Source organism: Falco naumanni, chromosome W (genome assembly GCF_017639655.2).
Source record: "Falco naumanni isolate bFalNau1 chromosome W, bFalNau1.pat, whole genome shotgun sequence".
NCBI classification, from domain to species: domain Eukaryota; kingdom Metazoa; phylum Chordata; class Aves; order Falconiformes; family Falconidae; genus Falco; species Falco naumanni.
Genome location: NC_054079.1, coordinates 27536937 through 27562789, shown reverse-complemented (window position 1 = coordinate 27562789; position 25853 = coordinate 27536937). Strand labels below are relative to the sequence as shown.

Sequence of the window (25853 nt, the reverse complement as noted above, 5' to 3'; positions counted from 1 at the left end):
GATCCCTGACGACTGGAGAAAGGCAAACATTGCATTCATCAACCAAAAAGGCCAATCTAGGAAACTACAGGCCAGCCAACCTTACTTCAGTCCCTGGGAAAATCATGGAGTGAGTCCTCTTGGAACATATTTCTGGGCACATGGAAGAGGGAACAGTCAGCATGGCTATACCAAGGGAAAATCAACCAGATTGTCTAGTATTGATAAGGTGACTGAATTTGTGGCTGAGGGGAGAGAAGTGGATGCCATTTACCTCAACTTTTAGCAAGGCTTTTGACACTATCTCCCACAATATTCTTGTAACCAAGTTCAAACGTTACAGTCTGGATGTGTGGACAACCAGATGGATTAAAAAAAATTTTGGATGATCAGGCTTAGATCATAGTGGTTAATGGGTCATACTCTACCAAGATGCTGGTAACAAGTGGTATACCACAGGGACCTATCCTATTTAACAACATTATCAGTTACCTGGAAGAGACAGAGTACTTGCTCATGAAGTCTATAGCTGATATCAAATTGCAGAGAACAATCCATACACTGGAAGGTAGGGCTGCCATACAGCAAGACATGGACAAGATGGAAAAATGGGCCAACAGGAACCTTATGATATTCAACAAGGATAAATTCCAAGTCCTGCACCTGAGAAGGAAGAACTGGAAACAATCCAGACTGGGGAATGACTGGCTGTGAAGCAGCTCTGCTGAAAAGGCACTGGCGCCCTCAGGCAAGCTGAATATGATCCAACAGTGTACCCTGGCAGCAAAGAAGGCTTGCGGTACCTTGGGCTGTATTAACAAACAATGGCATAGCCAGTACATTGAGCGAAGTGATTATCCACCTTCTACTAAACACTTGTTAGACCTCATGTAGAATACTACATCCAGTTTTGGGCACCCAGATACCAAAAAATCCCCAGATATTGGTAAAGTAGAACAAGCTCAAGGAGGGCCACCAAGATGGTCAGGGGACTGGAACATTTGTCCTATTAGAAGAACTTGAGGGAATCGGGCTTTTTCTGCCAGGAGAAGAACAGGCTTAGGGGAGAGGGGAAGCCACCTAACAGCAGCCTTCCCAACACCTGCAGAGATTTGATCAAGAAGATGGAGCCAGGCTCTTTACAGTGATGCATGGTGGAAGGACAAGAGACAATGGGCATAAGTGAAAACAAAAGAAGTTTCAGCTAAATACAAAGAGAAGCTTTTTCACCATGATGAGAGTCAAGCAGTGGAACAGGAGCCTAGAGAGTTTGTGTAGTCTCCATCTTTGGAGGTTTTCAAGACCCAAGTGGAAAAAACCCTGTGCACCCTCAACTGACCTCATAGCTGATCCTGTTTTGAATAGAAGATTGAACTAGAGACCTTCTGAGGTGTCTTCCAACCTGAATTAACCTCTGATCCTGTGATCCTATGATCTCTTTCATCAAACTGTATATATAAGGCAGCAACTAACTTCCTTAATAGAGACATGTTCTCAAACTGAAGAAAACAGTTCTACATCAATACCATAAGGAATAATTGAAGGTATGCTGATGTATGAAGAATTAATAAGTTTCTTACAAAAACAACTCAGCATTTCCCTGTGAAGCAAAATTTTTTATTATAAACACCACGATTTATAATTAATCTATTACCACATTTAGGCTAGATACATTATCTTGAAGCTATACTTTTGCTGTTAGGAAAGATCAATTCACATCTCAGGTCATTTTGGTCTCATTTTTCGGGAAAAACTTAACTCTGATATTTCACTAATTCACCCTTCTTTTCCCAGTACTGAATTCCACATGCTTCAAAAACAGTCAGATATGAAAGTCATGTTGTGGAAGCAAAGGAAAAGGAAAATTTTTTCCCCATTCTGCTGATCAAACTTTAAATAGCATTTTTAAGGCAATAATTTTTCTAGTAAGACTTGACAGCAAAAAATCAAGCTATTGAACAGAGCTAAAAGTTAACAAGGGAGCCTATTCCTGAAGCTAAATTAGCAATCTAAGAAAGAAGCCCCAACATTTTCTGAGGGAAGACATCCTGACTACCAGAGAAAACTATCCATAACTGTTCCCCCATGACTATAATGCAATAATTACAATAGTGCCAGCACCTGACATTTAACACAGCAGTATTTGTTACTGCTCAAAACAGTCTTAGCAATATTTGTTAGTAATACTGAAATTATTTTGTATTTCTGTATTAATGAAATATTGGTAGAGCTCCAAAGAAACAGGTGGAAAGGTGCCTGGCAGAAGATTAATAAGTAGAAATTACTAACCTCTGGTAGAAGATTAGTAAGTAAAAATCTTAAAATGTAATTTTTTCCCTTGTGTCCAAAATAGCATCTTCTCTAATTTTTGCATAAGCTCTATTATGAAGGCATTAAATTTTTGGCCAAGTTTCTTTAAGTGAAAAGAGTCAATAATTTCTACAAGCAGGAGAGAAAAGAGGTTCCAGTATGCCATAGAAAGGTTAAGTAATACTTTTCACACTAGTGTTCAGGGGGGATACAGTGGACACTAAATAAACTGTGATTTAATGTGATAGAAGCATGCAATAGAAATAAGGCTTTGTGCTTTCTGTTCTCTCTACAAATTTTTTTCTCTGAGACCACTGCTGCACTACACTTAGGTCTCTATATTCTCTTTTACTTTCTGGAAGAACACCACCTGCAGAAGCAGTACATGAAGCAGACATGTCAGACTTACAGGAGTACAGGCCTCCAGGGAAACAGTGGGCAACAGCTGAGAAAATCTTAGGACAATCAAAATGAATTTCAAAATAATACTTTTTTTTTTTTTTCTTCAGACTAAGTCTTGCTCAGGTAGCACTATTACAAAACCCTATTACTTACTCTATATCAGATCTATTTGTTCTTTCAACCAGAATGTTATTAGAAGGACAAGAGCATCATTTGCTGATCAACCCCCAAATATTTTAGGAGAGGGGATAAGAAGCATTACTTACTGAACGTGACTGTTGTGCTTGGAAGGGAACAAATTGCCCTGGAGGTGGCAGGTGAGACGGGTGATGTGGAGAGAGGTGGGAAGGATGCAAAAGGAATGGGTCGTTAGAAATCAGGGGTGGGAACGCTGCATATGGTACTGGTAGATGTTGGACTGAGCACGCCTGAAGCATCTGAAAGAAAATGAACATTTTTACATCTACAGTAAAAGATTATTAAAAGAAAGCAGTCCACGTACCCTCAGCTTACAAACACAACCCACACAATAATTTGTTCAGAAACTAAATGAACAGTGATTCTAGTACAGAACAGGCTCTAGAAGTGTGATGCTAACAGCTATACTTGCAAGGTGCAAAGGGCCTTTTACTTCAGATGAAGTCAATAGGAGTTGGGGGTGTTCACTCTGCATTAGCAGGCACAGACTCCCAAGGGGGGAGCAGGTTTACTTACCATAGTAGCTTCTATTCTTCCCATATATTACATTTACAGACACACGCTAAGAAAACAATCATTAGTTGGAACTGAAGGACTCCTAAATGTCAGATTGTGCCCTAAACAACTCTGTTGCCTGAAGCTGGGCCCCTTCTTTCCCCTCTTGCTGGTACCTGCTGTCTCTCTTCTCTGTCCTGGGACTTTGTGGTGATCTGCTAAAAGAAAATGGTGTCCATCTGCCAAAACTGCTAGGCTGTGGCTGTAACCCAAACAGAATCATTACAGCCCACCTATGCTGACAACTCCCACCAAACAGACCTCCCAAGGATGGATAAAGCTGTCCAGACCTCAGGATGCATAGATCTCCATTAACTGGAAATCCCCCTAGTACCTAAAGGCATCAGTGGATGTCATAGATGCACAAGTGTACATAGCTGGAAGAACTCTTCAGACAAGTAGCCATTAACAAAAGGAGCTCAACAGGCAGTGCAGTATCTGGGAATGTGAGCAGGAAATTAATATGTGGTATTGTCCCAGGCTGAGTGACAATCCTGCCTTAAGGCTGTGCAAGGGGATTGTATGTGGAGTGACTACATGTACTGATTTCAGCTGGGATAGAGTTAATTTTCTTCTTAGAAGCTGGTACAGTGCTGTGTTTTGGATTTGGTGTGAGAACAATGTTGATAGGACACTGATATTTTCAATTGTTGCTGGGGGATATTTATACTAAATCGAGGACTTTTTCAGTTTCTTGGGCGCTACCAACGAGAGAGCTGGAGAAGCATTGTAAACTGGGAGGGGACACAGCCAGGACAGGTGACCTGAACTAGCCAAAGAGGTATTCCATACCATATGATGTCATGCTGAGAATATAAAACTGGGGGAAGAAGAAGGAAGGGTGTAGAGGAATTTTTAAAGGACCAAGGACATATGTTACCATTGTCCGGGTTGGACAACCCAGGCCTGTTAGTTGAAGCTGCAGAGCAACTTTAAATTGTCCTTGGAACAAGCAGTGTGAGAAAGAAAACAAGCTATGCACAAACAAGAAGCCAGGTGCAGAGCAAGTCCTGGGAACTGTGAAATCAACACACTCTCATCAGCACACTCTGATCAGGCGCCTGCAGCATGTCACCAATCAGCGACACGGATGCCCACGTGACCAGAGACTTTTATCCAATCACCTGTGTGTAGAGTCGTGTGAGTGGTTGAAACCATGCGGTCATGCTGGAGCACCTCAAATCGTGTGGCCATGGATAAGGCCATGCTGGAGCTGATTTACATCTGCAGGGACTGTGTCTGTGTGTAAGGCCACGCTAGAGCAGGTCTATGGTCATGGCCAATGGATAAGGCCCTGTTGGAACGGGTGCACCTCAAAATGACTGTGGCTGTGGATGAATCTGTGCCGCAGCAGGGATAACCCTGGAGAGACTGTGGCTCGTAGCTGAGGCTCCACTTGGAGCAGGTACAACCCTAAGGGACAGCAGTCTGTGGATAAGTCCAAGCCAGAGCAGGGGCAAGGGGAGGAGTTCATTGCAATGTTAAACCCTATGGGCTGGTCCAAAGGGTCCAGGGATAGAGATTGTAATGGATATACCTTTAAATTGTTGTAACCCATGATTTGAGTTTCATGTTATAGGAATGACTATAGCAGAAACCACCTGAACCATTGGAGGACAAGCCTTACAAGAAGCAGTGCAAGTGCAGCAGTGACCTGACCTGAGCTGGCTTTGATGCCCGATAACCCCATACAACACACAACCTCTCATCTCCTGAGTGACCACCATAAGAGATTGTGTTCATGGACTAAATGAACTCAATGGAAATTGTGTGGACATTTTATAGACATATTTACAAGGGTGGTGCATAGACTAGGGGAATGATATCAGTGTATTATATCAAAGGATGGGAAGGGTGATGGTGGTTAATGAGGTTGTATTGGAAAGTGTGGCATGACATAAATGGTATGGATAAGGGGTGGATAGTGTCCTGGTTTCAGCTGGGATAGATTTAGTTTTCTTAGTAGCTAGTACAGTGCTGTGCTTTGGATTTGGTGTGAGAACAATGTTGATAGGACACTGAGGTTATTAGTTGTTGCCGGGTAATGTTTATACTAAGTCAAGGACTTTTCAGTTTCGTTGGGCCCTGCCAGCAAAAGGGCTGGAGAGGTACGGGAAATTGTTAGGGGACATAGCCAGGACAGCTGACCCAAACTAGCCAAAGAGGTATTCCATACCATATGACCTCATGCTGAATATATAAACTGGGGGAAGAAGAAGGAAGAGGGGGGGACATGGACATTTGGCATTATGGTGTTTGTCTTCCCGAATAACCGTTATGCGTGATGGAGCCCTGCTTTCCTGGGGATGGCTGAACAACTGACGATGGGAAGCAGTGAATAAATTCCTTGTTTTGCTTTGCTTGCGTGCGCAGCTTTTGCTTTACCTATTAAATTGTTCTTATCTCAACCCTTGAGTTTTACATTCCTTTCCAATTCTCCTCCCCATCCCTCTGGGTGAGGGGGAGTGAGCAAGTGGCTGCGTGGTGCTTGGTTGCTGGCCAGGGTTAAACCATGGCACTACATCAGTGGACAAGGGAAGAGCTACAGAACTGATCTATATGAACTTCTGTAAGGCATTTGGTACAACATCTTTTTCTGTAGATTGGAGAGAGATGGATTTGATGGATGGATTGTTCTTTGGATAAGGAATCAATTCAATGGTCACATCCAGAGAGTAATGGTCATAAGATCAATGTCTGGATGGAGATTGGTGATGAGTGGTGTCCCTCAGGGATCCATCTTGAGACCTGTACTGTTTAATATCTTCATCAATGACATAGTGTGATCGAGTCCACCCTCAGCAGATTTGAAGATGACACCAAGCTGATTGGTACGGTTACCATGCCTGAGGGATGGGATGCCATCCAGAGGGATCTGGACAAACTTGAGATGTGGGCCCATGTGAAACTCATGAGGTTCAGCAAGGCCAAGTGCAAGGTCCTGCACCTGGATCAGGGCAATCCACCATATCAATACAAGTTGGGGGACAAATAGATTGAGAGCAGCCCTGTGGAGAAGGACTTGGGAGTGCTGGTGAATGAAAAGCTCAACATGGCCCAACAATGTGCACTTGCAGCCCAGAAAGCCAACCGTATCCTGGGCTGCATCAAAAGAAGCGTGGCCAGCAGGTCAAAGGAGGTGATTGTCCCCCTCTACTCTGCTCTAGTGAGACACCACCTGAAGTACTGCATTCAGCTCTGAGGCCACCAGCACAAGAAAGACACAAACGTGTTGGAACGAGTCCAGAGGAGGCCCATGAAGATGATCACATAGAGCTGGAGCACCTCTCCTATGAAGACAGGCTGAGAGAGTTGAGGTTGTTCAGCCTGGAGAAGAGAAGGGTCTGGGGAGACCTTACTGCAGCCTTCCAGTACCCTGAAGGTGGCTTATGAGAAAGATGGGGACAGACATTTAGCAGGGCCTGTTGCAATAGGACAAGGGGTAATGTCTTTAAACTAAAAGATGGTAGATTCAGACTAGATATAAGGAAGAATTTTTTTTATGATGAGGGTGGGAACCACTGGAACAGGTTTCCCAGAGAGGTGGTAGATGCCCCGTGTCTGGAAACATTCAAGGTTAGGCTGAATGGGGCTTTGAGCAACCTGATCTAGTTGAAGATGGCCCTGCTCATTGCAGGGGGGGGTTGGACTATATGACCTTTACAGGTCCCTGCCAACCCAAACTATTTTATGATTCTATGAAAGTAAGACTGAATTCAATGTCCAGGTGACTGACACAAGTAACTCACAAGATGAAGAAGACCTGGACATTTGTCTCTGCTTGGGGTAGAAGGAAGAACATTCCCCAATCCCCTGAAGTGCCCCGGTATAACAGACAAAATGCTCTGGGGTTGGAGAATTAAGAGTACATGAGTAATGGTCATATTCGAGGAGAAGCCAACCATGCAAACTTGATCTGACCACCCGCCAGCATTAGAACCAGTGCCACCTTAAAAGCACGTAAGTATTAGTAATTGGAGATTCCTTACTGAGAGGCACTGAAGCATCCACTTGCCATCCAAACAATTTCTCTAGTGAAGTCTGCTGCCTACCAGGATGTCCTGGTTTCAGCTGGGATAGAGTTAATTTTCTTCTGAGTAGCTGGTACAGTGCTGTGTTTTGGATTGAGTATGAGAATAATGTTGATAGCACACTGATGTTTTAGTTGTTGCTAAGCAGTGCTTGCTCTAAATCATGAAGTTTTCAGTTTCCCATGCTCTGCCAGTGAACAGGTGCACAAAAAGCTTTGAGGGAGCAGAGCCAGGACAGCTGACCCCAACTAGCCAAAAGGTTATTCCATACCATAGAATGTCATGCTCAGTATATAAACTGGGTGGAATTGACTGGGAGCCACTGATCACTGCTTGGGGACTGGCTGGACATCGGTCAGCAGGTGGTGAGCAATTCTATTGTGCATCACTTGGGTTTTTTCCCTTCAGTTTAATTAATCTCTCTTTCCCTATGCTTTTCATTACAATTGTTGTTGTTATTATTATAATTATATTTTACTTTATTTAAATTATTACATTGTTCTTTTCTCAACCCACAAGTTTTACCTTTTTCCAGCTCTCCTCCTTGTCCCACTGGGGGGAGTGGGGGTGGGGAGTGAGTGAGTGAGCACCTGTGTGGTATTTAGTTGCTGGCTGCGGTTAAACCATGATACAGGAGCTCACATTCATGATGTCTCTGAGAGACTGCTGAGACTAGTGAACCCTACAGATTATCATCCGCTCTTTCTATTCCATGTAGGGTCTAATGATACTACAATGAGGCAACTTACTAACATCAAAAAATACTGTATGACCATCAGAGCAATGTTAAAAGGATCTGGAGCACAAGTGCTGTACTTCTCTATCCTCCCAATCAGAGGAAGGGGTTCAGGAAGGAGGAGATTAATTGAAGAGGTGAATGCCTGGCTGTGTGGCTGGTGCCATACTCAAGGTTTTGGCTTCTGTGATCGTGGATCTATCTTTGAGAAGCTGGGTCTGTTGAGAGCTCATGGAATTCAGCTGACCAAGTGGGCAAGAAGGTCTTTGCCAACAAGTTGACCAGACTTATAAAGAAGGCTTATAAGAAAGACAGTGAGACTTTTTGCCAGGGTCTGCAGTGACAGGACAAAGGGTAACAGTTTTAAACTGAAAGAGAGTAGATTTAAACTTGACATAATTAAGATATTTATTTATGATGAGGGTGATGAGACACTGGAACAGGTTTCCCAGAGAAGTTGTGGATGCCCCATCCCTGGAAGTGTTCAAGGCCAGGTTGGATGGGGCTTTGAGCAACCTGATCTAGAGAAATATGTCCCTGCCCATGGTGAGGGGGTGGACCTTTGACGGTCCTTTCCAACCCAAACCATTCTATGATTCTATGATTTTAAGTTATAACTAGCCTTAAAAGTTCTGCTCACTTCCATGTTTTGAGGAGAGCTTTATGCTCTGGAGCAAAAACTCTTCCTCTGATCTGTGAAGGCATCACCCAGAGACAGTTTCCTGTAAAAGCAGACGTCTCCTCTGTGAAGTTACATGTGCAAAGTATACTGTGAGTCATTAAAGTTTGAACTCTCAAGAATCAAGGTGGTGGTAGTGAGAACAGAATATCACTTCACAGAAGTGCTCAGTTTCAATTTCAGCTCTACACATCCATGAACAAGACCCCAAATTTGCAGACTTTCAACTGCTTTTTTAGTCACCAGAATACCTGACATTCCTTTTATGTTTCTGATCATTAAAAGTGCAACTCAAAATTAGCTTTTAAAAAATAAGCATCAATTCTCTTATGCAAACAAGAGTATTTATTAGAGACAATTTTCAAACATTAAATTTCACTGTTCCACTTCCAAAGTGAATCAAGCTTTATCAAGATATGAAGAGTACAGGACCCAGCTGTACTCTTTCTTATCTAAAGCATATTGTTCTTATTAGAAAACACAAAACATGCTATGTTCAATGTGCATAATGACTGCAAAGATGGTAAGGAGATACAGTTTATGATCAGATTCCAATAGTGAAAATACAGTCACAACCTCATTTACTGTGGTCACGACCCCAAATTGATCTTTACACCAAGCTGATACAGTTCAAGATTAATCTGATCTAAATACTAATATTTCTAAAGTGATCCTATGAAATAAATAATAAATGTGCAGGTACAACATAACATAGCATTCTATAACACATGTAGGAGGTACTTTTAGAAATATTAAAACACAGTTCATCAGTTTATATAATAGCCAAGAATAAATAAAGAGTATTATAACTTTAACGTATGTTAAAGGTACTGCATAAAGGTTGTTGAGCAACATTCTGTGATGTATGTTATGCAGGAGGATAGGGTATATTTTAAACGTCCTTCAGGCTTTCAAATCAATTGCCTTAATCCAGTTGTTCAATACTGAAGAAACAGAATGTATTTCAACCAAAACTTCACTTTATAGTGTTATATTCTTAAATAATTGTCAATTATTTTTTTTTTGAAGTAGAGCTAGAATGTGCAATGATGTCTGGTACTAAAAATAATGACCATTACAATTGTAGACAGTCTTTTCAGAAGTTTATTGAAAAGTTTAAATTTTACAGGCTGACTTTTCCAGACCATGTCACGGAGACAGAGAGAAAGTGAGAGAAGGAAGTGAAGGAGCAAGGGAGAAAGCAAAAGAAGGATATTTAGGATGTGAGACAGAGAGGCAGAGAGAAAAAGAATGCACAAGAGGGAGATAAAGAGAAGGGGAGAGAGACAGGAAAAGAGAAAAAAAACGAAAGGGTGGAAGAGAGAAAAGTGCAAATGTGAGAGTGAGGAAGAAAGAAAGAAAGGAAAGGAATAAAGTGAAATAGAAGTATAAAGGACGAAAAAGAGAAAGCAGAAAGGAAGAGAAAGGGTAAGGGAGAAACAGCAAGAGAGACTGAGTATAAGAAAGTGCAATCAAGAGAATGACACAGGAAGTGTGAGAGAAAGTGAGCACGCACAAAAGCATGAGACAGCAGCAGACAGTGGAGAAGAGAAAGAGGACAAAAGGCTGAATGAGAGAAAGAGCATCAGCAAGAGACAAAGAGACATATGGAGACCGACAGGAGACAGACACAGGGAGACGTGTGTGCAAATGCAGAGGGAGAGAGGAGTGCGCAGACAGAGGAAGAGAAAGGCATGAAAGGCACGTGCAGATGGGTGTGGAGGAGGCTAGACAGACACACGCACACAAAGATGGGGAGGAAGAGAGATGCATGCACACACAGACACAAAGGAAGAGAGATGCACAGGCACACAAAGGCAGAGTGACAGAGAGAGAAACAGGCACTTACATAGACACAGACAGACAGAGAACCATGCACAGACACAGAGGAAGAGAGACATGCATGCAGATGCAGAGACATGGGGGGAGACACCTGTGCGCACAGATGAGGAAAGGTGTGTGTGAACACCAACGCAGAGAGAGACAAAGGCCCCTGCACACAGGGGCAAAGAGAGAGCAGACACGCAGAAAAACAAATTAAGATATGTGCGTGCACACACATGCAGGGAAAGGGAGATGTGTGCACAAAGATGGAGAGGAAGAGAGAGAGACATGAGTGCACACAGATGGAGATGGAGACATATAGATAAACACATGCACAGACAAAATGGAAGGCAGGCAGAGGGACACACACAGATGCAGAGACATGCATGTACACACAGATGCAGAGAGATGTGCCTGCACACAGACAAGGAGGAAGAGACGTGCACACAAACACATGTGCACAGAGGCAGAGGAAGAGAGACAAAGAGCCACATGCACGCAGAGACACGGGGGCAGGGAGAGAGATGCATGTGCAGACAGATGCAGAGGAACAGTGACCAACAGATGCTTGCACAGACAAATGCAGAGGAAGAGAGATAGAGAGACACAGAAGCACATGCACAGATGCAGAGGAAGAGATAGATGCATGCACACAGACACAGGGAGAGACAGAGAAATCCATGTGCATGCAGATGCAAAGAGAGAGACAGAGAGAAACAGGGACAGATGCATGCATGCACAGATGCAGAGGAAGAGTGACAGAGATGCTCATGCAGACAAATGTAAATGAAGATAGACACAGGTGTGAACAGATGCAGAGAGACAGGCACACATGTGCACAGATGCAAAGGAAGAAAGACAGAGGCATGAGCAAAGATGCAGAGGAAGAGAGACAGAGAAAGAGACATAGGCACATGCACACAGACAGATGGGTGCACACAGATGCAGAGAGACAGACATGCAAGTGCAGTTGCAGAGGAAAAGACAGATGCAGAGAAGCATGCACATGTTCAGGTGCAGAGTGAGAAAGAGGCACACGCACACAGATGCAGAAGACAGAGATGGGCACACAAACAGGAGGAGAGACAGAGATGCACGTGCACACAGACAAAAGTGCATGCACAGACACAAAGGAGGAGAGACAGGTGTGTGTGAACAGATATGTAGAGGGAGAGACAGACACACAGGCATACAGATGCAGAGAAAGAGGAAGACAGATACAGACATGCATGTGCACACACGGGGAGAGAGAGGCACATGTGTGCACAGGTACAGAATGAGATACAGAGAGAGATATGCATGCACAAAACCACAGAGTCAGAGGTGTGCACACAGGAGCAGAGACAGATGTGCATGCGCACAGATGCAGAGGAAAAGCAACCAAGAGATACTTGTGCAGACAAATGCAGAAGGGACACACAGTCACAGGCACACAGACAGGCAGAGAGACGTAGTGAGGCACACACATGCACAGATGCAAAGGAAGAGAGAAACGGAGATGTGTGTGCACAGACACAGAGGAAGAGAAACGTGCGAGGCAAAGGAGGAAAGACAGAGAGATGCATGCACACATACACAGACTGGAGCACACAGATGAAAAGGCAAACAGGGAGGCACATGTGCAGAGGAATAGAGACAAAAAGATGCGCATGCACACAGATGTGGAGAGGCATGCATTCATTCAAATGCAGAGAGAGAGAGAGAGACATATGCATGCACACACAGGTGCCAAGGAAGAGATGTGGGTGTGCACAGACAGAGAGATACACACAGACACAGAGGAAAAGAGACAGATGCATGCACACACAGATATAGACGGGCATGCACACAAACACAGAGAAACAAAGATGGGGGCATGCACAGAGGAATAGAGACAGAGACATGCATGTGCACACACAGACACAGATGGGAGCCCACACAGACACAGAAGAGACAGGGCACATGCACAGACACAGAGACAGACAGACAAAGAGAGATACAGATGCATGTGCACAGACAAATGCAGAGGAAGAGAGTCACAGCCATGCGGAGACGCAGACAGAGAGAGACAGATAAGTGCACGCAGGCGCAGAGGAAGAGGAACAGAGATGTGCATGTGTACAGATACAGAGAGAGACAGTGAGACAGACATGCACATGCATAGATATAGATGGGCATGCACAGATGCAAAGAGAAACAGAGACATGCACACAGATGCAGAGGAACAGACAGGTGTGCATGCACAAAGACATGGAGAGATGTGTGCACATTCAGATGCAGAGAGAAACTTGTGCACACAGATGCTGAGGAAGAGAAATGCACATGCACAGAGATGTGTACACAGATGTAAAGAAGGAAAGACAGAAAGATGTGCATATCTACATAGACTGGAGCACACACAGACACAGAGAGAAACAGGGAGGCGCATACACAGATGCAGAGGAATAGAGACAGAAGCGCAAACTGCACTGGAACAGGGTGATACCCCTGAACATCTATAATACATCAATGACATGATTGTGTGGGGCAACAAAACAGAAAAAGTGTTTTAGAAAGGAAAAAAGAATAATTCAGATTCTTCTGAAAGCTGGTTTCACCATAAAAAGAAGCATGGTCAATGAACCTGCACAGGAGATTCAGTTCTTGGGAGTAAAATGGCAGGATGGATGTCATCATGTCCCTATGGATGTGATCAAGATAGCAACTATGTCTCCATCAGCTAACAAGAATGAAACATAAGCTTTCCTAGGCCTTGTGGGATTCTGGAGAAAGCATATTCCAGGTTCTAGTCAGCTTGTGAGCCCTCTCTATTGAGTGACCCAAAAGAAGGACTATTTTGAGTGGGGCCCTAAGCAACAACAAGCTTTTGAGCAGATCAAAGAGGAGACAGCTCGTGCAATAGTCCTTGGGCCTGTCCAGACAGGACCAGCTGTGCAAAATGTACTCTACATTGCAACTGGGGAGCATGGTTTCACCTGGAGCCTCTGGCAGAAAACATCAGGAGAAACCTGAGGTCGACCATTAGGGTTTTGGAGCTGGGGGTATTGAGAATCTGAAGCCCACTACACCCCAACTGAAAAAGAGATACTAGCAGCATATGAGGGGGATTTGAGACACTTCAGAAGTTGTTGGTACAGCAGCATATCTCCTTTTGGCACTGTGATTGCCTGTGCTACACTGGATGCTCAAAGGAAACATTCCCTCTACAAATCACATGACTGATGCTACATGGAGTAAGTGGGTAGAGTTGATCATGCAATGGGCTCGAATGGGGAACCTCAACTGCCCAGGAATTCTGAAAGAGATCATGGACTGGCCAGAAGGCAGTGATTTTGGAGCATTGCCTGAGGAGGTGGCTCATGCCCAAGAGGCATCACCATATAATGAGTTATCAGAAGATGAAAGGCATTATGCTTTGTTTACTGATGAATTCTGTCGTGTTGTGGGCAACCATTGGAAGTGGAAAGCTGATGTATGGAGTCCCACATGACAAGTTGTTGAAGGTATCAAAGGAGAAGGAAAGTTTGTGGAAATGAAAACCATCCAGCTGACCCTAGAGATTGCTGAAAAGTGGCCAGTACTTTGTCTCTATATTGACTCATGGATGGTGGCAAATGCCCTATGGGGGTGGTTACAGCAATGGAAGAAGATCAACTGCCAGTGCAGAGGTAAACCCATCTGGGCTGCTCCACTGTGGAAAGGCATCACAGCCCAGGTAGAAAACATTGCTCTAGAGGTACAGCACATAGATACTCACATGCCCAGGAACTGTGCCACTGAAGAACACCAAAACAACAAACAAGTAGAGAAAACTGTCAAAATTGTAGTGGCTCAGGTGGACCTGGACTGGGAGCATAAGGGCGAGTTATTTGTAGCTCAATGGACCCACAAAACATCGGGACATATAAGGAGAGATGTAAGAAAGATATTGAGGTGCTGGAGCACATTGAAAGAAGAGCAATGAAGCTGAAGGGCCTAGAGCACAAGACTTAGGAGCACCTGAAGGAACTGGGGTTGTTTGGTCTGGGTAAAAGGAGGTTGAGGGGAGACCTTATCACTTTCTGCAACTACCTGAAAGGAGGCTGTAGTGAGGTGGGTCTCGGTCTCTTCTCCCAAGTAACAAGTGATTGGAGGAGAGGAAATGGCCTCAAGTTGCAACAGGGGAGGTTTAGATTGGATATAAGGAAAAATTTCTTCACCAAAAGGGTTGTCAAGCATTGGAACAGGCTTCCCAGGGAAGTGGTTGAGCCACCATCCCTGGAGGTATTTAAAAGGCATGTAGACATGGTGCTTAGGGACATGGTTTAGTGGCGGACTTGGCAGTGCTTGGTTTATGGTTGGACTCGATGATCTTAGAGGTCTTTTCCAACCTAAATGATTCTACGATTCTCCACAACATACATATGGGCTCATAATTGAGGGGTGGACCTGACCATGGAGGCTATCACACAGGTCACCCATGAACATGAAACATGCGCTGCAATCAAGTGAGCCACATGAGTAAAGTCTCCCTGGAATAGAGGGCAGTGGCTGGGTTTTCAATATGAAAATTGACTGGCAAATTGACTATATTGGACCACTGCCATGAACATGCCTGGGCAAGCACTACATAGTCACCGTGGTGGAAGCAACTACTGGGTGTCTAGAAACATACCCTGTAAACCATGCTACTGAACCATCTTAGGCCTTGAAGGGCAAATTTTGTGGAGACACAGTACCCCAGAAAGAACTGAAACAGACAATGGAAGTAATTTCCAAAATAACCTCAGAAATTCCTGGCCAGGAAACATGGCATTGAATGGGTGTATCACATCCCCTATCACCCATAAGCCTCTGGAAAGATTGAACAGTATAATGGACTGTTAGAGACTACACTGAGAGTGTTGGGCATGGAAACACTGGGATATAAATTTAGCAAAAGCCACTTGGCTGGTTAACACCAGAGGATCTGCTAACCATCCTTGTCCTGCCCAAACAAAGCCCCTACATACTGTGGGAGGAGATAAGGTCCCTGTGGTGCACATAGGGAAGTGGCTGGGGAAGGCAGTGTGAGTTGCTTCTCCCTTGGGAAAAGGCAAGTCCATTCATGGGATTGTCTTTGATCAAGGACCTGGGTGTATTTGGTGGGTAATGTGGAAGGACTGGGAGATCTGGTATGTGTTTCAAGGAAATGCAATCCGATGCAACCCGACAAGTGCAGCAATGATCCAAACCATCATGCTGCTTCTCCTGTCCTGAGTTACCACTTTGACATATGAGATCCAAGTCACAACCTGTTCTTATGAACATTTTGGCAAGTGGTGGAGGCCCATGGAATGGGGAAATGATATCTATCTGTTAAGGGAGAAAGGATAGTAGTTAATGAGAATGTATAAATCTGTATGTTGGGTATAAAGATGGTTTAATTATGTCATATAAGTTACAAGTGTTGGCAGGAGGATGTTTCATTAATGTGAAACAGATAAAAAGGGATGATCAGAAAATATGCTATTGCTTCAAATTATGTGGAATGAGCATGAAACAAATGGGATGGAATAAGTGGTGGAGATTGTACTGTGTTTGGCTGGGATGGAGTTAACTTTCCCCATAGCAGCCTTCATAGTGCTGTGCTTTGTATTTGTAGCTAGAATGATGTTGAAAACATACCACTGTTTTGGCTACTGCTGAGCAATGCTCACACAAGGAGGCTATCTCTCCAACCCTACCCCAACCCCAAAGGCTGGGAGTGGGCAAGAAGTTGGGAGGGGACATAGCTGGGACAGCTGATCCAAAGGGATATTCCGTATGCTATGATGTCATGCTCAGCAATAAAAGCTCAGGGAAAGGAGGAGGATGGGGCATTTGTTATTAAGGCATTTGTCTTCCAAAGCAACTGCTATACATACTGAGACCCTACTTCCTAGGAAGTGGTTGGACAGCACCTGCTGATGGGAAGTATAGAATAATTTTTTTTTTTTGCTTTGCTTCCGTGCATGGCCTTTGCTTTCTTTCATTCAACTGCCTTTATCTCAACCCATAAGTTTTTAATCTTATTTTCTCCCCCTGTCCTGAGGAGGGGGGAGTGAAAGCGGCTTGGTGGGTACCTGGTGGCCAGCCAATGTCAACCTACCACATGTGCACACAGATGCAGAGAGACAGACAGATGCGCATACAGAGACATGGAGAGACGTATGCACACACAGATGCCGAGGAAGACAGACCGAGAGATGCACACTCACACATTGATGCACAGGTGGAGAGACAGAGTGACATGTGCAAAGAGAGATGCAGAGGAAGTGCAGCAGAGCCGCATGTGCACACAGATGCAGAGATGCTTCTGCACACAGAAGCAGAGGAAGAGAGATGTGCACACACTGAGAGTTGCATGTGTACACAGATGCAGAGAGAGACAGAGATGAGCAGAGAGAGAGACGTGTGTGCGGAGTAAGACAGAGAGACAGAGGCAGGCACATGCATACAGATGCAGAGGAGGAGACGGAAACACGTGCATATACACAGACTGGAGCACTCCCAGACACAGAGAGAAACACAAAGGTGCGCACACAGATGCAGAGGAAGAGAGACAAAGGAAGAGACAGACATACACAGCACACACGTGGAGAGACATGCATGCAGAGAGAGAAGCAAAGAGGCAGAGGCAGAGATGTGAGTGCACAGATGCAGGAGAAAGAGGTACATACACAGAGATGCACATGCACACAGATGCAGAGACAAATGCACATACACACAAAAGCAGAGGAAGAGAGAGACAGAGATAGAGGTATGTGCACATAGAAGAACAGAGATATACACACAGGCACAAAGTGAGACAGAGGGACAGAGAGAAAGACACACAAATGCATGCACTCACAGATTCAGAGGAAGAACATCTAAGAAACACTCATGCAGATAGATGCAGAGGAAGAAAGATGTCAGCACACACAGATTCAGAGAGATACAGAAACATGCATGCACACAGACATAGAGAAACATGCCTAGGCAAAGACGCTGAGAAATACAGATGCATTCACACAGCCACAGAGACATGCACGCTCACAGAGGCAGAGGAGGAGAGATATCCATGTGTACACAGAGACACCCACAGACAGATGCACAGAAAGACAGAGCAAGACAGAGAGGCGCACACACACACAGATGCAGAGGAAGAGAGAGATAGACAGAGGCATGTGCATGGATTCAGAGTGTTATAGTTTAACCCTGGTAGATAGCTAAGCACCACACAGCCACTTGCTTGCTCCTCCCACAGTGGGATGAGGGAGAAAATTGGAAGGGTAAAAGTGTGAAAATTCATGGGTTGAGATAAAGAGAGTTTCATAAGAAAAAAGAGAAAAAACCAACAAAAAGACAAAACTCAGAAAAACAAGTGATGCAAAAAACCTACAACTGCTCACCACAAACCAACTGATGCCTAGCCAGTCCCCGAGAAATGACAGCCCTGGCAAACTTCCTCCTCCCTGCCTAGTTTTTATTGCTGAGCATGACATCATATGGTATGGAATATCCATTTGGTCAGTTAGAGTCAGCCTACTTGCTGGAAGGGCAGTGTGAGAAGCAGAAAAGGCCCCGACACTGTGCAAAGCACTGTTCAGTAATAACTAAAACACAGATGTGTTATCAACACTGTTTTCAGCACAAATCCAAACCATAGCTCCATGTAAACTACTATGAAGAAAATTAACTCTATCCTAGCCAAAACCAGTATATTCTCCACCTCTTATTCCATACCATTTACATCATGCTCAGATCCCACACTATCCAATACATCCTCATTAAGCCCCCCCCCCTTTCATCCCTTGATATATAAATAGATATCATTCCCTTAGTGTGTGGAGCACACCTTTAAAATGTCCATAAAACGTCCATTGAGTTCATTTAGTCCATGACTTTGGGCTCCATCTGTTATGGTGGTCACTCAGAAGAAGAGAGGTGGTATGTTGCATGGAGTTATTTGGCACCAAAGCCAGCTCAGGTTGGTTCACTGCTGCACTTGCACTGCTTCTTGTGAGGCATGTCCTCCATTGGTCTGGGTGGTTCCTGCTATAGTCATTCCTATAACATGCAGCTCAAATCATGGGTTACAACAATTTAAAGGTATATCCATTATAATCTCCACCTCTGGTCCCTTTGGGCCAGGTTATAGTATTTAACATTGCCTGGCTAGCAGCAAGGGGTTCCTGTTATAATGCCTTTGACGTACGGCAGTCACAGCAGTGGCAACATACAGAATCATATAACACTGGCATCATACAATGATGGCACCATACAACTGAAATCATGGGTTATTTTCCCCCAAGGGCTAAATCTCCTTGAGGTACACATCGGACCTCCCCTTCCTTTTGCATTACCCACCAAGTACACCCAAGCCCTTGAGCAAAAGCAATCCCACAAATGGGTTTGCCTTCTCTGGAGGAAGGAATAACACACACTGTCTTTCCCAATAAGTTCCTTATGTGTACTTATGTATGGACTTAATCTCCTTCCACAGTACATAGGAGTTTTGATTGGGCAGGGCCAGGTCGACTGGCAGATCTAGTGTTAAATAGCCAGGTGGCTTCCACTAAATTTGAATTCCAATGCTTGAATGTCCCAGCACCTAGCTCTCAGTGTAGCTTGTAACAGTCCATTTTATCATTCAATTTCCCCAGAGGCTGGTGCATGATAGGCAATGTGATATACCCAGTCAATGCCATGCTCTTTGGCCCAAGTGTCTATGAGGTTGTTGACCATCTCTGCCACAGATAATTCCCTCAGATACTGATACCTCCCTCAATGGTGGTCCACTTGTCTTGGTAATTTACAAGATCTTCCTTGAAGGAATACCTTTCCTTCATGCTCAACAGGAGGCACCTCCAGAGGCTCAGGACTGTTGTCCCTTTTCCAATCCCTTTGTCAATGACTTTATGCCTAGCAAGAGATCCCAGCTGCTGGGCTTCCTTACCCTCTATTTCCTGACTATTGGTCCCAAAATCCCAGCATTGGAGCAATCAGCTGAGAATTTGCTCACCTGGTTGATGGCTGAAATCTTTTTACATCTCGCAGCTCACTCAAGGATAGGGATCAGGTGGTTTCTGACTTGTTTATGCTTTCAGTCTCTTCCCTCTCCTGTTCTTGTGATTGCCCTGCTGCAGAACAGGCTGCCTCTTCTGATTGTCCCTCCTGCTCCCTCTCAGAAGCTTGTTTCTCCCTTACTAAACAAATTGACCTCTGCTTCCATTGTTTCTTCTTGACTATCCTGGAGCAGCAGATATAGTTCAGGGCTGGGTCTCTGGTTCAGCCACGGTGTCTGTTTGCATGTCTTCAGATCCAGAGACCCTCTCTTCTTGAGGGTGCTGAATAGCTCTCAGTAGGCGTAGGCCAGGCCCCAGCACAGTGTGAGAACTTGTGTCTCTTTGGCATAGCCAGGGCCAGGGCCTCCTTTTTTCAAACATTCTATCACTTTGTCAGGATTTCACACTTGTTTGGGGGTGAAGTTCCAGACAATCAGTGATAACCATTCTAGGTACCTGCCCATGTTGTCCCATACACCTTGCCACCCATAACCATACTGCCTTGAGGCATATCCCTGGGTGATATTCCTAAACAGTTGATTAACCTTAGAAAAAAAAATATTCTTCAGAAGTACCAATAGGAGTGTTTTGGTTACACAAGGATGTTTAAGATACTGACAACATTGTAACAAGGGAGCAAACATCTGCCCCACAGGAGAAGAGGAAGGTGCCATTCCGTGTGTCCTCTACTGAATGACACTCAGAGGAGAAAAGGTAAAAAGTGTAATTGTTAATTGTCTCCATGAGATGGTTCTTGAAGTACAGGGAAGGCAGCAATGCAGGGTCCAAATACCAGATTAAGCTCAAGGCCAGTGCTTTTATCATAGTTCTCCCAGGCAAAATATTAAGTGCTACACAGCACAGCAAACTGCAAAAGGCAAAACCAGCCTTTAACAAGCTCTCAAATTTGATGTACAGCAAAAAAAGAGAGCATGGTGCAGATCAGATAAACCAGCGTCAAGGACAGATAAATCAACATCATGACCAGCAAATGCTAAACAGATATAATAATTATAACTTCCCTCCGATACACTTTGGTCAAATCTGTTGTTATCTCAAACCCTTTGAGCCCCACGTTGGGCACCAAAAAGGACTGTTGTGGTTTAATCCCAGTGTGCAGCTAAACACCAAACAGCCACTTGCTCACTCCCCTCCCCCCAGTGGTATGGGGAAGAGAATCAGAAGGATAAAAGTGTGAAAACTCATGGGTTGAGATAAAGACAGTTTCATAGGTAAAGCAAAAGCATAACAGTCTGAAATGCAAGATCTGTACTTTGCTTCTTGCCTTCCTCACTCCCCTCAGATTCTTGAACTCCACTCAAGTCAAGGCTGCCACTGATTGCCACATCCTCAATTAGCTCTTCCTTGTTCATGAGCTGTGGGAGAAGAGGACGGAGACTGTCTGATCGTTACTAATGGGAAGTAAGAAAACAACTGAGTCTTATGAAGGAAAGTAAGAAAGAAAAACATGTTTATCTGGCCAAAAAGGTGTTTGTGTATTTATAAACATATATAGCTATGTAACTGCATGAACAGCTTCCACCCTGAGCCTGGTGGAACATACAGCTGGAATTTGTAACCGGGCTCAAAGATATAAATATGACCTTCTTTGCACAATAAAGCATCTCTGGTTGCACCATAATCTGAGTCCGTGCCTTCATATGCCACAATGAGCAGCAGATCCAGCTGTGCATCCCCCCAGTTGGCCCATTCAAGATCTGTATTAAGAAGTTTTCATCATCATTCACCCCCCACAACACCCTCCAGAAGGCTCCTGGACTGTTTCTGTCCTATTGTTGCCCTTCCAGCAGATGTCAGGGAGTTTCAAGTCCCCCATAACAACCAGGGTCTATAATCTGGAGACTTCCTCAGGTTGCTTAAAGAAGGTCTTGTCCCCTTCTACACACTGATCAGGTGGTCTGTAACAAGCTCACATCATTATATGCCTGACATGCCTGACAAATTTGGTGACCTTCTACGATGGGGTTACTGTGGAGTGGCTGGAAGAAAACGGGCATATTATGAGCAATCCAGGCCGAATAACTGGTTTGTAATAACAGGCCGCGGCTCTAACAAGCTGCAGGTGTTGTGAAGGACATAGACAAGACCAAGGGAGACAAAGAAACTGTGTACTGGCAGAGAGATAAGAGAGTTGGACAGAAAGATGAGAAAAAGCAGGATGCCTGCACAAGGGGGGAGCAGCGTGTGGGCACCACACCGGGACCAATCATAGGGGAGATGGAAGCATGTGAACGAGTAGTTTTAACCCATCACCTTTTATGTAACAAAGCATGCGTAGTGTGTGTAATTTTAGCTGTAGAGTATAAATTGGTGTGAGTCTACTAATAAAGTGACACTAACTTGATCACATTGGTCATATAAGTTGTGTCCGAGCCTTCTGCATCAACAGGTACATCATTGACGGATGACGGAAGAGCAACTGATGTCGCCTACTTAGATTTGTGCAAAGCTTTTGACACTATCCTGCACAACATCCTTGTCTAAACTGGAGAGACATGGGTTTGACAGGTGGACCACTCGGTGGATAAGGAATTGGCTGGATGATCGCATTCAAAGAGTTTCGGTCAATGGCTCGATGTCCAAGTGGAAACCGGTGACATGTGGTGTTCCTCAGGGATCTGTACTGGGAATGGTGCTGTTCAACATCTTTGTCAGTGACATGGACAGTGGGATTGAGTGCACCCTCAGCAAGTTTGCCAACAACACTAAGCTGTGTGGTGCAGTTGACATGTTGGAGGGAAGAGATGCCAACATGATTCTCTTGACAGGCTTGAGAGGTGGGCCCAGGTGAACGTCATGAAGTTCAGCAAGGCCAAGTGCAAGGTCCTGCATGTGGGTCTCAGCAATCCCAAGCACAAATACAGACTGGGCGAAGAATTAATTGAGAGCAGCCCTGAGGAGAAGGACTTGGGAGTGCTGGTGGATGAGAAGCTCAACATGGCCCAACAATGTGCACTTGCAGCCCAACTGTATCCTGGGCTGCATCAAAGAAACGTGGCCAGCAGGTCAAAGGAGGTGATTGTCCCCCTCTACTCTGTTCTCGTGAGACCCCACCTGGAGTACTGCATTCAGCTCTGGAGCCCCCAACATAAGAAGGACATGGACCTGTTGGAACGAGTCCAGAGGAGGCCCATGAAGATGATCACATAGAGCTGGAGCACCTCTCCTATGAAGACAGGCTGAGAGAGTTGAGGTTGTTCAGCCTGGAGAAGAGAAGGCTCCGGGGAGACCCCTTACAGCGGCCTTCCAGTACCTAAAGGGGGCCTATAAGAAAGCTGGAGAGGGACCTTTTACAAGGGCATGTAGCTATAGGACAAGAGGTAATGGTTTTAAACTATAAGAGGGTAGATTTAGATTAGATATTGGGAAGAAATTCTTCACTATGAAGGTGGTGAGACATTGGAACAGGTTGCCCAGAGAAGTTGTAGATGCCCCATCCCTGGAAGTGTTCAAGGCCAGGTTGGATGGGGCTTTGAACAGCCTGGTCTAGTGGAAGGCGTCCCTACCCATGGCAGGGGAGTTGGAACTAGATGATCTTTAAGGTCCTTTCCAACCCAAATCATTCTATGATTCTATGGTTCTATGATATCACCCCTTACTAGTCTCTTTGTTCCTGACCCACAAACTCTCTGCCTGTCACCCATTCCATAGAAGAGCTCTATATGCTTGAGCTAGTCCTTCATGTAAGGGGCAATCCCCTCTGCTTCTTTTTCTGTCTTTCATAAAGAGCTGTCAGCTGTAGCTGTAGCCTTTTATAAGACCATTTTCAGATAAAAGCTCTAGGTGAGATTCCTAATAGTACTTTACAAACTTTGAATGTCTTTTCCTGTAAGCATGTGAATGTATGTAGATTAGCTGTTAATAGATAGGGTAAGAGACAAGATCATAAACCAGCATACATTTTGAGTCAAAAATACATGAGAATATGGCAGAATTCTATGAAGGGAGCAGGGAAGCACAATATGTTTACTAGCTCTAAAGCTTGCGCTATTATATATACCATGTTATATATACCATTAAAATTTACCCCAGGAAATAACAGCTTTTATTGTACATTAGAGGAAGCTGTATGGGCAGTGAAATTCCAGCCTTTCCACCTCCTATGTCTAAATACAGAATCAATATAACTAGAGAACAGTACTTACTGGAGGAGGCACACTACAGATAGGAAGGTGCTGTCCACTGAATACCACAGAACAACCTGGGACCTGTTGTGTGCTGCAGGGTGGTATGTGCTGGGCTGTACAAAGTGGAATTCCATGTGGCGCCACTGTTGTCACCGTGTATGAGACGGGGACTGTGCCCTGATGGATCTGCAGCAAAAACACAAGTGTATGAAGTAAGCTGTTACAAGGGCTTTGGACAGTTATGGCATGGCACAGAAAACAAGCTTTCACCTAACATAATAAAAAAGTATTTTTTACTCTGAAGGTATTAAAGAAGGCAAATACCTGAAATCCCTGTCCTTTAAAAAAAGAAAAAAGAAAAGATATCTTCTCATTGGAGTATCACTCATCAGTCAGTGCTTTTAGGACAAGGCCAGGAGGGAGCTCTCAAGATGTTAAGTCCTCCAAGGGACTGTTAGAGGCACTCAAAAGCATCTCAAATTCAGCAAAGCTGCCCCTCCCACACACTATAATTAGTTCTTAGAGAAAATAGGCAGCAGTAACTCCCACATAAAAGTCAGTCAGAAAAAGAGGGGGAAAGAACTCCCTACAAGTAGCTAAAGAACCTCTTCAACTTGTCCTTGTAAAGTGATTAAATGTTAACGCAGAGGCTTATATCTTTGAAGAAAAATAACTTCAGATAGATTTTCTTTCCTGTAAAGAACCAATCTATGAATGCCTACTCAGAACAATGCTCCAGGAATGTGTCTTAACATAACTAACAGTAGTTGAAACCAAAGATTAATTTAAAAGCTGAAAAAGACAAGGTTACATATTCATAATCATGCCTCTGAGACAACAGCCACTAAATAATTACAAACATAGTAGAGAACATGATGGCTTACAGGTTTTTTGTTATCAATATTCATTTAGTACTCAATCATCAATCCAAGGGTAGAAAGTACTCTGGACCCATACACTGCTCAGTTCTTGTACTACATCAGGAATCTAGTAAAAACTGCAAAGAATCATAGGTAGGGAATGTGGATCCACAGAAAACAATTATTTTGAAGAACCTTCCTTCACAACCTACTAAAATGGAATCCACCCTTGGAAAATGAGCAAGCAAGAACAGTTTGTAACAAAGGTAAGAATAATTAAAATGAAGAGAGCTAACCTACTGAACTAGCCCTGAGATGCAGAGGTCAAAACAGGAACACCACACAGACGACTGAATGAAACTTCAAATCTCAAAACTGCACATACTTGGGAAAAAACCCACTCAGCAGAAACAGTGACTTTGATCTAGTTCCAGTTCAGATACCAAATGTAAATATTTTGCCTGTGAGCTGTCAAAGAGTTTTTAATGCCATAATTGTTGGATGTTTGAGGGCAGTGCCAGGTGCAATTCAGGAGAGGTTACCACTGCTCTCAGTGCAGAAAGAAAGAAAAAAAAAGAAACAGTGGTTCCTTCTCTAGAGTAGTCTCTGCAAACCACCATCTTGGAAGACCCATAGTAACTCTGAAAACACTAACACCTGGTAGTCAATGGTGATCGGAAGGTAGAGACAGCATCATAGAACAATAATTTCTCAAGATGACACCATAAATCTGATCACCCAAGGACAAACAGAAATTGTATTATTATTTAGAAATACTTCAGTAGCTCAACTGTTCAAATACAACAGAAGGCTGTGACATGGCCAGAAAGACTATTAGCTTTAACACATGCACCCTACTTTGGGTGCAGATACTTCCTTCTTCAGCAGCACTTTGCAGAGAAAATACATCAGTGATCTCCTGCTATACTGAATACAAGTCACTTTATAAGCTGTGCTGTAAGAATTGCATTTTAAGCCTGGCAGTTTGTAACCTGGATCACAGAATGATAGAAACATTTAGGTTGGAAAAGACCTTTAAGGTCATCGAATCCAACCATAAACCAAGCACTGCCAAGTCCACCACTAAACCATATCCTTAAGTACC

The 25853-nt window shown here is 44.0% G+C and overlaps 1 protein-coding gene across 1 annotated transcript in view; it reads right to left on the bottom strand.

Moving 5' to 3' along the window:
- Nucleotides 1-2617: 2617 nt before the first annotated feature.
- Nucleotides 2618-25853, bottom strand: part of LOC121080459 (E3 ubiquitin-protein ligase RNF38-like) — a 170297-nt gene continuing 147061 nt past the window's right edge. The window contains exons 6-8 of the mRNA XM_040578468.1: nucleotides 23907-24074; nucleotides 2958-3128; nucleotides 2618-2659 (exon numbers count right to left, since the gene is read on the bottom strand). Coding sequence (XP_040434402.1) covers nucleotides 2618-2659; nucleotides 2958-3128; nucleotides 23907-24074 — 381 coding nt within the window. The remainder of the gene's footprint in view (nucleotides 2660-2957; nucleotides 3129-23906; nucleotides 24075-25853) is intronic.